This window comes from Oncorhynchus gorbuscha, linkage group LG02 (assembly GCF_021184085.1).
Source record: "Oncorhynchus gorbuscha isolate QuinsamMale2020 ecotype Even-year linkage group LG02, OgorEven_v1.0, whole genome shotgun sequence".
NCBI lineage: Eukaryota > Metazoa > Chordata > Actinopteri > Salmoniformes > Salmonidae > Oncorhynchus > Oncorhynchus gorbuscha.
Window position 1 is genome coordinate 66,980,769 of NC_060174.1, and position 11,120 is coordinate 66,991,888.

The window sequence follows — 11,120 nt, forward strand, 5'->3', positions numbered from 1 at the left end:
CAACTCCCACTTACACAAAGGAGCCCTTACAACCACTAATAATGTGCACTTTCCATTGAATAAATCTCCACCCTGCAGGAACAAATTGTCAAGCAATGTTTAGAGGCACACACTTCCCACTCAAAATCATTACCTTGCACGTTGGCCTTCCTGATGACCAATACTTTACTTTGATGGCGATGACTATTGATTGTTTTTGTTACTAAAAATAATTTCTTTGTGTTTGTGTTTGCAATTTCCAGGTGTTACAACGGTGCTCACCATGACAACCATTAACACCCACCTTAGGGAGACCCTCCCAAAGATCCCGTATGTGAAAGCCATCGACGTCTACCTCATGGGCTGTTTTGTGTTTGTGTTCCTGGCCCTGCTCGAATATGCCTTCGTAAACTACGTGTTCTTTGGCCGGGGCCCCCAGCAACAGAAGAAAATCCACGAGCGGCTGAACAAAACCAACAACGAGCGCCCGCGATACGAAGAGAAGCGCCTGAGAGAACAGGTTTGTATCTTCAGCTGGCTTCTCTCGCTGGCTATTTTGCACACTCCCTCTCTGTCTATCTGAATCCTTATGCATTCTTTTTTTAGGGAGAATCACAAAGACTCCAAAACACTTATTCCCCTGTTAGGGGAATCCCCTTATTCCCCTATGTTAGGGGAATCCCCTTATTCCCCTATGTTAGGGGAATCCCCTTATTCCCCTATGTTAGGGGAATCCCCTTATTCCCCTATGTTAGGGGAATCCCCTTATTCCCCTATGTTAGTTTGTCATAAGACAGTACTTTCACAAGCGTATAGATGCCACCTTCACCAGATACACATCCAACGACCACCCTCCATTGCTTTTTGACACTTCGAGTTGATTGAGCAGAGTATTTTGGCTTGGAGATATACTGTGGCTGTTTCTTTAACTCTGGAGATGTGTAAAACTACATTCTCATTCTCCTCTCAGGTTGTTGTCTATGTTTTTGCTGTGGGCTTGATTCTTAGTCTTATCTCTGTTCTGTCCTGGGAGTTGCTTTCTTACCAACATTCACCCCACTTCCGTCTAAAATGTAACAAATCGTAATGGGTATGCAGCCAGAAACATTAGTATTCAAAGGAAAATGCTGAAACAGTCCGACTGAACGAAGCCCCTTGTCTTTGTGTCTGAAAATTGACACGCCATCCGTATGCAAAGTTGTTCTTGTTAACCTCATGTTTATGCATTCTGTATTTTTAAGAAATTGTGCTTAATTGTCAGTGTCTTATAGGGGTTTAATGTTCTCTTCACTTTTCTTCTTCCATTGCAAGGACTCCATTGCCACGCCGTTTCAAACCAACACCCTCAGGTCATATACACAGAGAAGAAATCTGTACCTCGAGGAGCAAAGAAAAGTTGGGGTACATGCATTTAGAAATCATATGAGCAGTGGCACTGTGGCCTAATAGAGGTCTGATACAATGGTTGATGGAGTGGTGGCAATTCATTTGTGTCGATTTACTTTCAGTGAAAAAGCACCGTAAGGCATCAGCTATAAGGAAGAAAATGGGAAAAGTGCATCAATTCAGAATTCTTTAGAGGCATGAAAAAATGAAATGTCCTTCCACATCATCATTACATTTGCTTTAGCTGGAAAATTGGAAATGAAACGCTGGGTGGGTGTAGAGTTTTAGTAGGACCGTTTGTGGTAATGTCACCGTGTTCTGCTACTCCCTGATGTTCTCTCTCTACCCCTCCACTGTCCTCCAAGGTGGACGCATACGGGAATATCCTGCTCACCACGCTGGAGATGAATAATGAGGTGATGCCGTCAGATGTGGGAAGTAGCGTCAGTGACTCCCGGAATTCAGTGATGTCATTCGACAGCTCCGGGGTCCAGTTCAGGAAGCCCATGGCTCCCCGGGACGGCTTCAGCCACCACTCACTGGACCGCAGCGCCATGCGCAGCAGGGCCAACTGTCGGCTACGACGGCGCTCCTCCAAGCTCAAGCTGAAAATCCCCAATCTGGCAGATGTCAGCACCATTGACAAATGGTCCCGGGTCCTTTTCCCCATCATGTTTGGATTTTTCAACCTAATCTACTGGTTGTACTATGTGAATTGATGTGCATCCCACTAGGAATCATGGGCCATATTTTGAGAGCACATTAAATTGGCTTTGATACAGTTGGAAAATATGTATACACATATACAAGTTGATACATACAGTATGTATATGCATATTTCTATATATTATATTTATATATACACGTGTGTGTGTGTGTAAATCTGAAGGACTTTTCTCCTGTATAAAGTATTATTAGAATGACTTGAATGTTTAAGAATAATTTCAAGCCTTTGAGTTTCCTTTTCCTTGTGAAACAAACAAACTAGCAAAGAAACGAACGAACTAACAACCATCAGATCCCTTTGGGGGATTTTGGAACTAAAGACTGCATGATATTTTTGCTAAAAAAGAAAGCGAAAGCTCTTGAGAGAAGAGATGTCTCAGTCTCATTGGCTTTTTATTGATACTCCGTAATCGGCGTCCTCTACTGCAGCTCATCAAATCAGGTGACTCGTGTGTTCAGGCATCGGCTGAGTCAAGTCCCTAATATCCAGCCCCCCCCCCCCCCATTTCCCATGGATAACATACACGGAATTCTCCGGGTTCGACCCTGTACAGCAACCTTGTTTGGATTATGTGTCGTTCCTTGGCTTTTTTTTCGAGTGACGTTGTTCTCTTTATGGGACATCGGCTCTGGTACAATGCTGGTCTGCGTTTGGGGGGCCATCAGGATGGGATGTTAGACCACTGCGTTTCTGAGTCAGTGCAAAACCTCTCTTCATTTCTCTATTCATGTTTGTTTTTAGAGCAGTTCCTTGGGGTATTTTCATTATGGTTATCCAGATGATGATTATTGTAATTATTATTTCGTCTTGAAAATACTGGGCTTTTGGGAGTGTGTCACTTAACGAGGTTCTAGTTAGTGCATTACTAGAACAAAAAGTCACAGGTATGAATTGCTCATTTTGATTGTTTAAAAAATAGACATATAATGTACATTTTGTAATTCAGTATCCTCGTGGACATAGTTGGCAAATATAATTGTGCATTTTTTTACCATCCTCCTCGTGCTTCACATGCTCTGTAGATACAGTCATTATTGCCTCATATTCAGCTTTGTGTTCTGTAAGGAAGAAACGATACCGAGAATGAACACATTTGAAGTTATTCCACTATAAAAATGTGAGAAACAATATTGTGTATTAAAAAAGGGATATCGCGATGGTTTATTTGTTTGAGAGTGAAATCAACATATCAGCCCATAGTTTGACCTGTAGTTGAATGTAATACTCTCTCACTTTGAAACAGTTTTCACCCAGAGAATGTTGGGCACTGATATTATAGTTCCTATGAAACGTGCCTGTCTTAAAATTTGAATGGCCGTGTTCTCAAATTAGCTTTTTTAGTTGCGGTTGTAGCGGGATTAGAGGAAGAAAAATAATCAACCTCTCGCATCCATTAGCTCTGAAAACACTGCATATCTACCACCCTTTAAATGGGCTCTGAGGATCACACCCCAAAGATCAGAAACATCAGCAGAATCGGGAACATTTGGTTTTCAGTTTTTAGGGGGCAAGACTAGATGTGTGATAAATATAGCCATGAACTAAATTGAGAACCAAAAAGGCCTAGAATCCCTATGTTATTTTTGGCTTTTGCTCTTAATGTCACTACATTCCATCTGCTCAGATCCACACACTAATGAGATGTCCACTGCAGAGTTGATGCCATGCCATTTTGAGCCACAGTGTACCTTTAAAGGACAACCTTGTTTTTCATTATTTGGTTCTGCCTAGAGTGAAGAGAAGAGCAAATGCATTCAGGCATTTCAGTTTAAACTGGCATTTACAGGCTATCTCTGTGTTCAAACTAGCATTGCATTGATTCAACAATGCAGTGCAGTGGATTTGAATATTCATGCTAAGGAATGACAATTGCGGTTGTGATTGAAACATGCAGCACATTGTTGAATCTACTGGGTTTGCATGGTTATCAAATGACATGGGGTGACAGAGGGAGGAAAAGTTGCAGGTCAGATGCAGAGGTAGCCAAACCAAGAGATGGGGTTCTTTGGACGTTCCAGAGGATAAGAGAGGAGAGAATGTTGAGAGCATCACAGTTACTGCCTTGCACATTGCAGTGACCAATCTCCCTAGAACTCACTGATGGGCTCCCCTAAGTTCCAAGAGCTTGTCTCTCCAACGTCTCCTTCCCCTGGCCGGCACCAGACAGGAAGGAAACGGACCTTTAACTGGGAGCCCCGGGCCCCATGGAGGACAAGCACAGGACAGGATGCACCACGGGGCAGAGAGAGAGGAGAGACAGGAAGAAGGACAAAGAGCGAGAAACAGAGATACAGAAAAGGAGAAAGATCATAGTGTGGAGCAAAGAAGAGATCTTGGATCCTGACGCTTTTCGCCCCAGTGAGTTGGATCCCACTCCAACGTTCTACCTGTAGTTGATTGTAACCGGATCTGTATCTGGGATACTGTAGCATACTGTTGTCACTGGTTACAATGTTACGCCACCAATGACGGCTCGTCTCTGCAACATATTTGAGAGAAATGAACCAGAGTTTGCACTAAGTCCAACCTGCAATGCCAGGTTACACTACAGCAGAAAATGAAGCAGTACAGTGTAGCTATTGAGACTAAAGGTTGAACAAATGAGTTTCTGTTTAGTCTAAAACATAATCAGTGGATGATGCTAATCTGTAGGGGGAAGAAATACTGTATGACGTCACTTGATGTTACTCAGGAACCTGGTATCAGATTTTAAAGACCTTCCGCTTCTGCTCCCTAGTGATCTATGTCAAACTAGTCTACATAATACTTCATAAACATGGCATAACTCTTGTTTTAACCATACATCTCCTTTTGGCCAACGACCCCTGTGGTGTCACATATAAGGACTTAGGCTTGCTAGTGTCATCAGGATTTCTATGAATGGTTTTGGTATGGATTGTGTCATGGTTAAGATGGCCTTATATGGGCTTTAGCCTATAGAATTCATAAGTAACTATGTGTATTTATGTTGTATGTACTGTCATCACTCACTCAGTCACTGAGACACCAACCAGCTGATCATATTGTCAGAGTAGCAGTAGATGTTCAACCATATGATCATATTGTCAGAGTAGCACTAGATCTTCAACCAGCTGATCATATTGTCAGAGTAGACTAGATGTCCAACCAGATGATCATATTGTCAGAGTAGCACTAGATGTCCAACCAGATGATCATATTGTCAGAGTAGCACTAGATTTCCAACCAGCTGATCATATTGTCAGAGTAGCACTAGATGTCCAACCAGATGATCATATTGTCAGAGTAGCACTAGATGTCCAACCAGATGATCATATTGTCAGAGTAGCACTAGATCTTCAACCAACTGATCATATTGTCAGAGTAGCACTAGATGTCCAACCAGCTGATCATATTGTCAGAGTAGCCCTCGATGTCCAACCAGCTGATCATATTGTCAGAGTAGCACTAGATGTCCAACCAGCTGATCATATTGTCATTGTAGCACTAGATGTCCAACCAGCTGATCATATTGTCATTGTAGCACTAGATGTCCAACCATCTGATCATATTGTCAGAGTAGCACTAGATTTCCAACCAGATGATCATATTGTCAGAGTAGCACTAGATGTCCAACCATCTGATCATATTGTCAGAGTAGCACTAGATTTCCAACCAGATGATCATATTGTCAGAGTAGCACTAGATGTCCAACCATCTGATCATATTGTCAGAGTAGCACTAGATTTCCAACCAGATGATCATATTGTCAGAGTAGCACTAGATTTCCAACCAGATGATGATATTGTCAGAGTAGCACTAGATGTCCAACCATCTGATCATATTGTCAGAGTAGCAGTAGATGTTCAACCAGATGATCATATTGTCAGAGTAGCACTAGATCTTCAACCAGCTGATCATATTGTCAGAGTAGACTAGATGTTCAACCAGCTGATCATATTGTCAGAGTAGCAGTAGATGTTCAACCAGATGATCATATTGTCAGAGTAGCACTAGATCTTCAACCAGCTGATCATATTGTCAGAGTAGACTAGATGTCCAACCAGATGATGATATTGTCAGAGTAGCACTAGATGTCCAACCAGATGATCATATTGTCAGAGTAGCACTAGATGATCAACCAGCTGATCATATTGTCAGAGTAGCACTCGATGTCCAACCAGCTGATCATATTGTCATTGTAGCACTAGATGTCCAACCAGATGATCATATTGTCAGAGTAGCACTAGATGTCCAACCAGATGATCATATTGTCAGAGTAGCACTAGATGTCCAACCATCTGATCATATTGTCAGAGTAGCACTAGATTTCCAACCAGATGATCATGATCACTATTTCCAACCAGATTGTGATATTGTCAGAGTAGCACTAGATGTCCAACCATCTGATCATATTGTCAGAGTAGCACTAGATGTCCAACCATCTGATCATATAGTCAGAGTAGCACTAGATGTCCAACCAGCTGATCATATTGTCAGAGTAGCACTAGATTTCCAACCAGCTGATCATATTGTCAGAGTAGCACTAGATTTCCAACCAGCTGATCATATTGTCAGAGTAGCACTAGATTTCCAACCAGCTGATCATATTGTCAGAGTAGCACTAGATGTCCAACCATCTGATCATATTGTCAGAGTAGCACTAGATGTCCAACCAGCTGATCATATTGTCAGAGTAGCACTAGATGTCCCAACCAGCTGATCATATTGTCAGAGTAGCACTAGATGTCCAACCAGCTGATCATATTGTCAGAGTAGCACTAGATGTCCAACCAGCTGATCATATTGTCAGAGTAGCACTAGATGTCCAACCAGATCTCGACAGGAAACAACTAGATCTGGCATCATCTTGCAGTTGTTGTTCTTGTCCACAGCCTTTAGATAAAAAGTTCAGCTCTGTTGATGTTCGTCTGTTAGTGATCCAACATACACTACACATGTTCCCTACCTATGGTGTGTTTGGTTTGGCCTGGATGGATGGAGCCCACTGGATATTAAACGTCATGCTAGGTAACCTCCCCACCCTCAAGTAGCCAGCACTTGAGTAAAATGAGATATGATTAAATAGCAAATCACCCTGGCTTACATAGCTTCAAGACGGTGGTCACAAAACATTTTGTGAAAATGTTCAATGGCAATACAATAAATGTAATGATTTAAAGTGCAAAACAAGTCTTACAAAGGCATACTATACAAAGAGTTGAGAAACAAGGAGACAATACATAAAGCCACCCAACTCTAACAAACAACTTAGGGCCAGATGTACTAGCTAAGCCTTTGCACTTTGCATTTATACTGCATAGTGAAAATATCAAGTAAAGGTAATAGATGGATTACAACCTTTTGGCCTTTTGTTTGGAAATAATCCATTTGATCTGAATCTCACTATGCACTAAATAGCTTATACTTTTTTTCACACAATGACAGTTAATTTCATATAACCTACAGTGAAAAAAATGATTTCATTTTTCCCAGAAGTAACTTAAGATTGGTCTGTATGGAAACCCTTGCATGAGTGCAGTCAATATACCCATGACATTGAACTCACACCTACTCTACGTGCAAATGTAAACCACTTTCATGTCTCAGAAGCTGTGAGGAAATACCAGCTACATGTTTTTCATGTTATGATTGATTTTGGTTATGCCACATATGTTTTGTTGATACGTTCATTTAGTGGAGATAAAAACAACAACAACAAAACTACAGCTGTTGAACTGATTTCAATGTGAATTTTCTTGCCTCTTGTGTATATGTGTAATTACATGTGAATTGTACTGTAAATATGAGATCTCTCACTGGATATTTCTTAATGCATGAACAAAACAGGGCAGTACGTAATAGCAGCTAGCTTCACTGCTAATGGCATGGACAGCTTCTATGGCATTGGCATACTTCTGCAAAGAAAACTTAAAAAAAAAAACTAAAATGTTAAGAAGAGAAGATTAAGGTTTTGTTTTGCATGACCTAAGTTTGGAAAGGTTTATTTTCGTATTTTTCTATTTCACACTTTTCATCAGCTTCATTCTCACAGCCAGGAAAGGAAGGACCCAGTGTTTACATGCTCTAGTTGCACTTGTTTTACAGCCAGCTCGACAAAACACTGTAAAACAAACTGTACATTCAATAAAACTGGAGAAAAACTGAAAAATGGAACGTACATTTATATCTCATGGTCAACATGAATAATATGTACCTCTCAATCATATTCACTTACTGTGTACCGAAGCACATACAATTTGGAATCAATGCACCAAGTACATACTGTAGTTTTATCAGGTTTAGCTTTAGCACTAACATCAATCGCCCTTCAACTACAAAGGATGTAAAGGATGCTTAACAGTTGCATCTGAACTTAAGCCATGAGATTGCATGCTGAGTGGGTATTCCCAGCCGTTTCTCTTAAATGAGTTGCTTCTGGACTGGGGTGGTTCTGGTCTGTTACTGATTATGATGGTACTTTCAGGAGGCTATGCTGAGTCCCAATTATACATCAGTATAGCTCCCTCTTTCAATAAGTTTTTACCAGGGAAAACACTACTTGTAAAACAAATAGCTATGGGGATAATTCTGTAAAAATGTTTAAAAAATAAATTAAATTGAAAGGCCACCAACCCATATCTATTTTAAAGATTTCAATCAGTGTTTTATATTTATTTTTATTTCTATTTTCTTTCTTCGTAATTGGCTGTATTTGTTGCGTTTTGTTATGGATTGTTATTATTACTGTTGTTTTCTCATAAAAAAAAGGACATGTACTTACAACCTACCCTGGACGTCAAATGTATTCACTTTTTCCACTGTAAATGATGAGTTCACATTGGGCGCTTTATTTTATTCAGTTATCTAATGAGGTGTTTTATTTCATTTGGGGTATGAGTTGTACTCATGGAATCAACATTTGTATAGTATGCAGTTGTATTTACTTTTTTTTTGTCAGTGCCAATTAATGTTATAGTGTCAATCAGCTTTTTTTTAGGTGTTTGAGCAAAATGTGTTTTTTTTTACAAATACAAGGTGTTAAAGTGTGTGGTATAAAAGGATTATCATTCAAACAACAGACTTTTTACTAATAAAGGCTTATACAGTAACGAATGACAATGTCTTTTTGTTTGCCCTTTGAGGACTAATATCTATTGTTTAATTCACATTTTTGCTGAGTTCATTTTAATGTGTTAGTCCCCAAAAGGTAAATAACATACTCTGTTGCAACAAAAAAATCTATTGAAAAACTAAATAAGTTCTTTACCATTGAAATTCCAAGCTGTCGTGGGACGTTTCACCTATTTGTTTGGTGTGTTGCTTTCTCATAAGGGCTTGTTGGGCTATCAGCCATGAGTACAAAAGAGAGAAAAGACAAGAGAGACTCTTCTTCTTTAATTTGATTACAACCATGACGCATTAATGAGAGTATACCTCCTTTCGTGCCCCATTTCCTGAATAAAGACACAAAGTGACTCCTGCTGAGAAGTGCAATGTTCGCCCCTCATTCAACTCAAGCCACAGCACTGTTTACCTCTTATCTGCATGAAGAGAGATGGATAACATAATATAGACACCTAGCACTAACTGTGCTCTACTATCATTTAAGATCATTTTGCTGGACCGCTCAGTCCTCTGGCTCATACTGAGTCTGTTCTATGCTTTGGAGTATGTAGAGTGGTGAAGGTATTTGGAGAGATAACAGAGGACAAAGAGCATGTGACCAGAGTCATCAATCTGATCTTGTGAAGTTAGCACATTGATACTTACAGGAGTCAAAGATGCTCATGCAGAAACGGTCACATTCTGTCATTGAAAAGCTTCTGTAGATCCTAGTTCCATACAAGTTTTCCATGACCTTTGGTGTGGGACATGTTAGACAGATCCAGGAGCAACTCTTACCAGGATGCCATGGGGGTAGCCAGACATCTTTGCTGCCCCCCCCTTTTCGCTCTGTGTTTCTTTCTATGGTAAACTTTGAAAATGGCCCCAAGTGGAGGGGCTGGTGGAGAAGAAGCACTCACAGGATTGGAGTGCATTGCTCTGTTAAGAAGATGGATGCCGAGCCATTGAACTAGATCGGCAAAATGTGCCCTCCATTTCCGTGTTCTATTATCAGCACTCCCATATAAAAACATCAAATATTGAAAGGGTGCATTAACATGGGCCAGAAATTGATGGCTGCTCCACTGAGGGGAAAAAAAGAGCAGAACCGGTCATAAAGAAGATGATGCTTTCGCTTCATGGCTTACACTTTCTACTGCAGTGATGTATTTTGATCTATTGTGTCACAAGCAAACCTAACCCGTACCCTGCGCTTTTTACAAAAGATGATGTTGACAAAAAACAGTTAACTGCCAAAATAAAGGAAACACAACCAAATGATGGATAACAAGTATCTTGAAAGCAGGTTCTGCCATACAAGTGTAGTTCCTGAGTTAATGAAGCAATTAATATCCCATCATGCTTAGGGTCATGTATAAAGATGCCCAGTTGCCCATTATTTTGGCTACCATGGCTAGAAGAAGAGATCTCAGTGACTTTGAAAGAGGGGTTTCTCAAAGGAGCATGGGAGGTTTAAAGGGGTTTGTGTGTCTCAGTCACCAGATCTCAACCAAATTGAACACTTAAGGGAGATTCTGGAACAGCTCCTGATACTGTGTTTTCCATCACCATCAACAAAACGCCAAATTATGGGAATTTGTCTTAGAAGAATGGTGTCACATCCCTCCAACAGAGTTCCAGACACTTTAGAATCTATTTCAAGGTGCATTGAAGATGTTCTGGCAGCTCATGGTTGCCCAACGCCCTATTAAGACACTATGTTGGTGTTTCCTTTATTTTGGCAGTTACCTGTACATAGTTGTAAACGTGATGATGATATCAAGACAATGGATTCAAAACTGTGGTCATCATAAGCCTGACAGCACCATGCCATCTTATGCGATGAATGGAGTTGTTTAGTTCAAACACAGATTTTGACAATGTAAAGCGCAAGGCAGTAGTTGTCACAATTGTGCTTGATAAAAGCCACTGAGCATTGTCTATTCAAATATCTCATGGAGAC

At 40.5% G+C, this 11,120-nt stretch overlaps 1 protein-coding gene across 3 annotated transcripts in view; it reads left to right on the plus strand.

The window, feature by feature from the left end:
• Positions 1 to 6,369, plus strand: part of LOC124007883 (gamma-aminobutyric acid receptor subunit beta-4-like) — a 67,762-nt gene extending 61,393 nt beyond the window's left edge. For all 3 annotated transcript variants that reach the window (XM_046318716.1, XM_046318726.1, XM_046318736.1), the window contains exons 8-10: positions 243 to 499; positions 1,291 to 1,380; positions 1,731 to 6,369. In XM_046318716.1, coding sequence (XP_046174672.1) covers positions 243 to 499; positions 1,291 to 1,380; positions 1,731 to 2,084 — 701 coding nt within the window. In that variant the 3' untranslated portion in view covers positions 2,085 to 6,369. The remainder of the gene's footprint in view (positions 1 to 242; positions 500 to 1,290; positions 1,381 to 1,730) is intronic.
• The last annotated feature ends 4,751 nt before the right edge of the window (positions 6,370 to 11,120 follow it).